Here is an 8919-nt window from a genome sequence, read left to right on the forward strand (position 1 = left end):
ACAGGTGCCTGCGGCTCACCTCGCTCCTCCCCCGGAGGCGCAGGTGTCCCCGTTGGCCACGCCCCCCCGGCCGCGCCTCCTCGTAAAAACCCTAAACCGGGCTCCAGGCAGCTCGGGCGGTGGAGGCTCGCTGTCACTCCTTCTCTGGCGGGCGGGGGGGGGAGCTGAAGGATCCTCTCATCCGGAGCGCATTAATAAGGAATGCCCCCAACGCCGCGCCGGGTAACGGAGGGGCGGCTAACGGCGGAAAGCGCCGGAAAACCGCTAGAAAAAGCGCTATCAGGAACAGGAGCGACCGCAGAGCGTCAAAAAAAAGGCCCGGACGGGGGGGCCTAGAGCCGGCGAAAGGGAAGCGAAACGCTCCACGTTCAGAGACAAGAGGCTTCTCTGGATTTCAGAGCGGTTTAGTCCGTTTCTCACGAGTGACAGGACGCAGGTGCTTTCAGCGCACGGCCTTCGTAAGTGCGGCGTCGCGTCTGCGTCTCAGATACTGCCGCGGTTACAAAAAGGCCAGCGTTAAAAAACCATTCGATTCAGCTGTCACGTACTATAAAAAAAAATATTTCAATACAGGCGTTCAGCTGACGACAGAGAGCTGACAGAAATGACATTTCTAACTGCTGAAATACGCCCGCTCGTATCCTAATACCCCTGTCAATAGAAGCCCGTAAAGAGGGATTTTGGCATTTCTGACATTACAAAAGGGCAGGAGCGATCGCTGCCACGCAGGGCCTGTGCGACCCGTCGGCTGGCTGCCATTGGCTTCTCTGTCTCCTGCGCAGTTCGTATTAGGGACAGGGCTAAAGGGCACGTCTGCAGACGACCGCTCTGATTGGTTGCGTACGTGCGGACGGAGACGCAAATCGAGCTGCCAGACGTTTTTTTTTTTTGAACGAACGCAATTAACCGCGAGCCGCTCGTGCTCGTCTTGGCCCGTCCCGCAGTTTACGTCCCAAATCCCAGCGAGCCGTCAGGGGGAAAAGCCGACGGCAAAGCAAATGACAGCGAAAGCGGTTGTTTGGAGAGCGGCGCGCCTTTCGCGACATCGCAAAATAATAATCAGGGAACGGAGAAGGAAAGCGGATGCACTCGGTCAAATTTAAAGCACTCCAAACTCTCACTCACACACGCGTAAGTGCTCGCACGCACACACACACACTGCATACACACACAGGCACTTGCACGTACACACACACACACACACACACACACACTGCATACACGCACAGGCACTCGCACACACACACACACACACACTGCATACACACACAGGCACTCGCACACACACACACACACACACTGCATACACGCACAGGCACTCGCACACACACACACACACACACGCACACCGGCTCCAGAGGGGTCGTCCGGCTTTACCGATGGAAATCCAATTACATCTGAGGCAGGGCACTCGATTACACGGGACGTTCTCCTCCCCGGGAACGCCAGTGCCTGTTCAAACCCGGAGCGGGGCCTCCATTATATAACGGAGGGGAAATCAATAGGCCCGGGCGGGCGCTGGCAGGAGCGCATTAATATTGAAAGCGCGCGATCAGGGGCGCACGTCGGGAGAGGCCGCCACCGCAATCACACGGAGCGGAGCGCGGCCGACGCCCCCCCCCCCGGTGAACGATCGGGGGGCCCGCGCCCCTCTGTTTGCCCAGCGGCCTTTTATCTCATCCCGCCCCGCCGGAAAAAACCCTTCGCCTCAACCCCTTCTCCAATTTCCAAAATGGAACGGCCGAGGAGGAAAGGAAAACAGAGGTGGGGAAGTGAGGGAAAGAGCTCTGTTTGCTCTTCTGAAAGGGTATTAGGGTGCAGCTCGGCAGGTTCAGGCAAGGGAGGGGCGGGGCTCCAGACGCCCGTTCTCCGCCCCGCCCCTCTGTTTCAGGCCCGGCGACGCGTCCGGCGGCGACCGCGCTCCGAGCCGAGATAACGCATTCCCAGAGGCCGGCCAATCAGAAGCAGCGGCCGTCGTTGCTTACACATATAAAGGAAATGTGGCAGCACCATGAATGGCAGCACTCCCGCATGTGGCGTATGCATGCACTCAGGATGAATGATCGCCTGCGCCGCTCACTGCTAGGTGCAGTGAGGTGCGAAGGTGGCAGCCCTGACGAATGAAAGGGCCTGTCTTCCAGGGCGGGGTCCGGGCTGCCCTGCGGCTCGATGCTCGATGCGCGGAAAGGCCGAGCGGAGCCACGCCCGCCGCCTCCCCTCTCCCCGCAGACCCCTCGCCCTCCGCCATTAAGGCCAATTACGGAAGTCGATTAAGGGTGGGAGTGGCCCCTTAAGCGGGCGTCTGAGCGGTCTCCCTCGCTCCATTAGCGGCCCCCCGGCCTCGTTTGCATATCGTTAGCTTAATTGAGCCGGCGGCCGGGGGGGGGGGGGGGGGGGGGGCGGCGGCGAAGCGGCGGCGTGATAATGTTACTGATGAGATGGGGACGGCCGGGCGCCAGCCATTTTACCTGACAGCTTTATTAATTAACGGCTATCCGGTTACCGGGGCCCGCCCACGCCGACCGGAGAGGGAAGAGGAGGCGGCGGCGGTTTGGCGGTTTGGCGGTTTGGCCGCTGCCACGCCGGCCCCTTCGACGGGCAGGTTCTCAGGAGCCGGCAGGACCCCCCCGGCAGGGTCAGGCTCGGGCCGAACCTCTGTTCGCCTTGCCGAAGGGCTGCCTGATCGGCACCTTTTTGGAACCCAGCGGAGCAGAGCTAGCGGGGTTACCGTGAGACGCTAAGTACAGAGAGTCGCGTGACTGCGCGCGCAGGCTAGCGTGTTAGTCAGCGCGCTAAGGTTTTAACGCTCGGGTTTAATCCAGATTTAACCCAGCTGAAGTCCACAGCGATCGGCTAGTCTGCCTGTGCTGTCACCTGGCTTACACCTGTAATTCCTGCTGTACCAGAGCACTGACCACTTTAAAACAGGAGGCCTCTCTCCTTTCTGCTTCCTTCTTTCCGTTTCTCCTTTTATTACTTTTCCATCCTCTCCCCCTTTTTACTGTTGACTCTCCTCTCTAACTCTACTCCCTCTCTCTATCCCTCCCTCTCTTGAATGTTTTTGAGGCTCTGCCACACAGTGCATTGGGATGAGAACACGCCCGGCTGCCCGACTATCTGCTTGGCTGCAGATAGCATACATAGGACGGAGTGTAGCACAGTGGGTAAGGAACTAGACTTGTAACCGAAAGGTCGCAGGTTCGATTCCCGGGTAGGACACTGCCGTTGTACCCTTGAGCAAGGTACTTAACCTGCATTGCTTCAGTATATATCCAGCTGTATAAATGGATACAATGTGAAATGCTATGTAAAAAAAGTTGTGTAAGTCCCTCTGGATAAGAGCGTCTGCTAAATGCCTGTAATATACTGTAGTGAAATACTTTGTTTATACTTACATGGCATTTGGCTATTTTGGCTGCAGAATGTCTGTGTCTGTCTGTCTGTCTGTCTGTCCGTCCGTCCGTCTCCCCGCGGGGGCAGAGGTCGATTCGGAAGGCCGCGGGCAGCGCGGGTCCCGTTTCCTCGCTGTCCTAATTCGCACGGAAAAAAAAAACCTGAAGGCGCTTTCGGGGCGATCCGAATGAGAGAGAGGTTCCTTCGGGGCGGCGAGCTCTCCTCTTTTGTCATGTAAAAAGCCGCCACTCGATCCCAGGGGAGGAAAAAAAAGGAGAGAGAAAAGGAAAAAGGAACCCTTCAGATAATCTTCCCTCATCAGATAATTAAGGATGTGCCCGCGCTCCAGTGTCCCGCTCGCCTTTCAAAATCTGATCAATCATTCGGCGTTACCGGGCCCGCTCCTCGCTGAAACCGTAGACCGCCGCTCGTCCTGCACCGTCCAATTGAAGTGCTTCTAGCGCGCGCCGTAGCGACCGCGTGTACGCTGCGTGTGCCCTGTGCAGCGCGTGTAGCATTTAAGCCCGACCGTGCTCCGCACGCCAACGGACGGTGTATTTTATATACGCTGACTTATTTCTGCGTGCGGCGTCGCCTGCCTCAACCCTCTCCAGCGAGCCACAGTTTGGGATCTGCGGGTTTAGATCCGTGAGCGCGTCGACACACTTGCTTATGACGGCCCATCTCGCTGCATGTATGGGAAAATCCATGAATGAGTTTGTGAAATCATTTACTGTGTATCATAGAAATACATGACTGTGTATTAATATGTTAGTATGTATACACTAGTATCCACGAGGTCATTAGCCTTGTACGGTACTGCATTTGTGTTAGCCACGCAATGGTGACCCACGGCACTGCTTAGAAGCACTTCTCTCCGGGACAGCAGTTTGCATTGAAGACAGTGTAAGATGATGTGATGAATGTGGCTGGCGTTGTGAATGAGCGCAGCGGCACAGCGATGCAGAACCAGGCAATGCCGATTTGCCGTAATTGATAAAGAGCGGCAGTGCGGCTGGAAAAACGACGCCAAAAACCCGGTTTGCCCTGCGGTGACCTCGGAGCTGGCCTCCTCTCAGACCGCTACGCCAGACCCCGCCGTGGCGGGGGGGGGGGGGGTTACCGTGCGGCCGTACCCCCCCCGTAACCCCCCCGTAACCCCCCGTCCCCCCAACAGCACGCCCCCCTGAAGAGCCGGGCTTTAACTACACTCCAGTTTGGCCAGTGCTCGGCTTGTTACAGCCCCGACACGAGTGCAAACAATCAAAGTCTTTGGGAACAATGAAATATGCATGGCTATCCGTGACAGGCAGATAAAGCAGGGCAATTAGCCACGTAATCCTAGAGAGTCGCGGGCAATCGGCAGCTTTGGCCCCGTCCTCCGCTATCCCCTCCCTCCCTCCCTCCTCCCTCCCTCTCTCTCTCTCTCTCTCCCCCCCTCCCTCTCTTTCTACCCCCCCCCCCACACCCACGCTCGCTCGCCACTCTTGCTCTGTATTAGTTAAATGTATTTTGTGTGTCTGCTCCCCATCAAATCAAGCAACACTTCCTCTAATTGGCTTATAAATAATACAGCAGGGCCCGCATTATAATTTAATCAGTGGTAAACATTGCAGGGGCCGTCTGTAAAGAATCTATCCCTCATTAATTTCTTAATTTGGGTAGATGGAACAGGAGGGAAGAGAGGGGAGAGGAGGAGGGAGGGGGGGGGGGGCGGGAGAGGTGGATCGGGTGAACGGAGCCGCTCGGATCAGCCGGAACGGAGGAGACATCTGGAAACAAAGAGGAGGAAAGAGGTGAAGGAAGAGTTTCTGTCTCTGGCTCCGGCTCAACAGACGCAAGGCCCCGCTCTCCTGTCCCCGACTGTGTGTGTGTGCGCCATCTCACGCACACGCACACGCACACGCGCGCGTGCACACTCGCCATCATTTTCATTTCGCATAACGCTCAACAGCGCGCGGTGATTGACAGCTGCTTGTTAGCACATGTCATTTGTCTGAAAACATCAAGCTGTCGGGTAAAACCAAATCGAGTATAAATAAATTCCTCTCGTACACTCCCCGTCTAAAACACACACAGGCACACACACGCGCACGCACACACACGCACACACAAAACCCCCTCCTCAAACCGCTTGTTACCCCATCATCTTTTTTTCCCTCTACCAAGTTTATGAATATTTCATCATGTGGCATAAATATTAATTCTAATAGCTTTGCACAGTAGTTATTATTTCTTTTTTAAAGACAAATATTCATTAAAATTTCAAGATACCATTTCCCCCAGAAATAATTATATACACACGCGCACACACACACACACACAAACAGAGACACAATAACAAGTGACAAGGCTACCCAGGCACACAGTTGTAAAGCTGTATTTTGGAGTGCATGACAGCAGTGGTAAAACATTGAACCCAACAAACTGCTGCTTCCCCACTCCCCACTCAATATAAGAGCCTCACTAGTCCCCCAGAGATGTCTCTATATGTACCACAGCAGGTAGTACGTGGTGTGTAGTAGAATAACCACTGTGACCTTCATATAGGAAGCAGCCAGTGTTCAATACAGTATGCACTGTGACCTTTATATAGGAAGCAGGCAGTATTCAATAGAGTACGCACTGTGACCTTTATATAGGAAGCAGCCAGTATTCAATACAGTATGCACTGTGACCTTCATATAGGAAGCAGCCAGTGTTCAATACAGTATGCACTGTGACATTTATATAGGAAGCAGCCAGTATTCAATACAGTATGCACTGTGAACCTTATATAGGAAGCAGCCAGTATTCAATACAGTATGCACTGTGACCTTTATATAGGAAGCAGCCAGTGTTTAATACAGTATGCACTGTGACCTGTTATATAGGAAGCATCCAGTGTTTAATACAGTATGCACTGTGACCTTTATATAGGAAGCAGCCAGTATTCAATACAGTATGCACTGTGACCTTTATGTAGGAAGCAGCCAGTATTCAATACAGTATGCACTGTGACCTTTATATAGGAAGCAGCCAGTGTTCAATACAGTATGCACTGTGACCTTTATATAGGAAGCAGCCAGTATTCAATACAGTATGCACTGTGACCTTTATATAGGAAGCAGCCAGTATTCAATACAGTATGCACTGTGACCTTCATATAGGAAGCAGCCAGTGTTTAATACAGTATGCACTGTGACCTTCATATAGGAAGCAGCCAGTATTTAATACAGTATGCACTGTGAACCTTATATAGGAAGCAGCCAGTATTCAATACAGTATGCACTGTGACCTTTATATAGGAAGCAGCCAGTATTCAATACAGTATGCACTGTGACCTTTATATAGGAAGCAGGCAGTATTCAATACAGTATGCACTGTGACCTTTATATAGGAAGCAGCCAGTATTCAATACAGTATGCACTGTGACCTTTATATAGGAAGCAGCCAGTATTCAATGCAGTATGCACTGTGACATTTATACAGGAAGCAGCCAGTATTCAATACAGTATGCACTGTGACCAGTACACAGTCAGTAATACAGAAAATGAAATTGTACAAAAATCATTTCTATAGAGGGATTGAGAAGGATTTGAGGAGGATGTGGTTTTATCAGGGTAACGTTTCGGTATATTTCCAATAATTTCTCAGATTAGGGGCAGTATTTTTGATGAGGATTCAGCTGTAAGCGCAGCTAGCTGGTTAGCGCAGGCCTGTTCACGCCTACTGTAACCATGCGCTCGAAACGCTCGGCGGGACCCCCCCGGGGTGGGGCCCCCGACCCCTCGCCCGCGACCCCCCGCTCGGGCGAATCGCCCCGCTCGCTGCGCTCATTATTATTTCAGTCGGAGCTGTTTGACTTCGTGCCGCGGTGATTATTTGCGCGTCGGACGCGTGTCCTGCCCATCCCGGCGCGACAAGCAGCAGGGAGAAGCCCGGTGGGCGGGGATTCCTAAAGAGCCCGCCGCCGCCGAGGCTCGGCTCGCGTGGAACGCCATGGAAACGTGCGCAGGGCGAGGCTTTCAGGAAGAGCCGTGGAAGTGTGTAGCAGGCCAAACCGGGGACGATTGTAACACTGGCGATCGAGCCCCGCGGAGACGCGCTGAGGGCGGCGTTGTAGATCCCGGCGCCGTGTACACGCCGGGCGTAAATAAACCCCCCCCAGCCACGCAGGAGCGGTGTGCCTCAGTCGAAACGCTCAGCACGCGGGCGTGCAGGCGGCCACTGTGTTCAGTTTGGTGGCAGCATCGATTCAGGGGAAGAATTGTAATTCATTTAGTGAGGAAGCTGACAGAGAATGGCATGGAGACTGGAGGTGGACTGAATTCCAGAGACATTTGTCTCCTAGAATCCCCGGAGTTTTGTGTTCCACACAGAATGACCACAGGGAGAAAATAGAAGGCAGGGAATCACTTTTACAGGATATTATTATTATTATTATTATTATTATTATTATTATTTGCTTGGCCTGGTGAGTTTCATAGTTTGTGTTTTTACATTTTATCCATTTGTAAAACCTTATATTTTCCTGAAGCCCCATCCATGAACCAGGTCTGCAACTTCTATATATATATATATATATATGTATATGCATGCTTTCTGAGACTTTTGGAAACAGAATGATTTCTCAGTGCTTGCAGCTCTGCTCTTCTGCTACACGGGAGGCCACGCCTCGCACAGTGGCTGAAACATCCAGGGGTGCAAACGGCTAGCGTGCTAAATTTGAGCTGTGCGGGATGAGGGGCGTCTGCCGGGCCAATGAATAAAGAATGAGGCTTCAGATGTGCGGGCCCCCCCCTCTCTCTCCCCAGGGTCTTCTTCCTGGAGGTGATGGACGCCGTCGCGCTGGAGCGCGTCGCTCTGAGGGCCGTGGACCCTGTCACCGGGGAGAGGTGAGCAACGCCGCGTGCGCGTGCCTCAGAGTGTCCCGGCAGCCAATCGCGGGGCTCGCCCCGCGCCCCTCCCACTCAGACTCGGACGTATAATCTCAGCCTCCTGGCTGCGTCGGCGGAAGCAGCCGCTGAAAGGGCCTCGTCTCCGATTGACCAACTGAGTGACTTGGCTGGCTCACGGATTTATCCATTTATCGAGCGGCTACCGCAGTAATGACATTTCACCACTAGAGGGAGAGGTCATTTTCATGGCCTTCTAAACTTGTTTTTTTACTTTTGCCCCCTCCAGGTACCACTCCCTGTACAAACCAGCCCCCAGTCCAGAGGTGCAGGCCCGGCTCCGGCAGAGCCCCCTGGACTCGGAGGCTCTGGTTCAGGCCCGGCTGAACGAGTTCTGGGACCGCATGCCGGCCCTGCAGGCTGTGTACCCCGACGCCGTCTACATCAGCGGCGAGCAGGACCCCCACACAGTCCTGGAGTCCCTGGAGAGCCGGCTGGTGGGCCAGCTCCCCAGGCGCCTGTCATCCCCAGAGCAGTGGTGATGGAGAACACACGGGGGGAGAAAACCTACAGAATGAACACACACACACTCTCACTCTCACATGCGCACACACACTCTCACATGCATGCACACTCTCACTCTCACATG

General features: G+C 53.9%; 1 protein-coding gene across 3 annotated transcripts in view; it reads left to right on the plus strand.

The window, feature by feature from the left end:
- ak8 (adenylate kinase 8) overlaps positions 1-8829 on the plus strand; it is a 45956-nt gene extending 37127 nt beyond the window's left edge. For all 3 annotated transcript variants that reach the window (XM_064354515.1, XM_064354513.1, XM_064354514.1), the window contains 2 exons: positions 8190-8270; positions 8560-8829. In XM_064354515.1, coding sequence (XP_064210585.1) covers positions 8190-8270; positions 8560-8812 — 334 coding nt within the window. In that variant the 3' untranslated portion in view covers positions 8813-8829. The remainder of the gene's footprint in view (positions 1-8189; positions 8271-8559) is intronic.
- The last annotated feature ends 90 nt before the right edge of the window (positions 8830-8919 follow it).

The sequence above is a fragment of the Anguilla rostrata genome, chromosome 10 (assembly GCF_018555375.3).
Source record: "Anguilla rostrata isolate EN2019 chromosome 10, ASM1855537v3, whole genome shotgun sequence".
NCBI classification, from domain to species: Eukaryota; Metazoa; Chordata; class Actinopteri; order Anguilliformes; family Anguillidae; genus Anguilla; species Anguilla rostrata.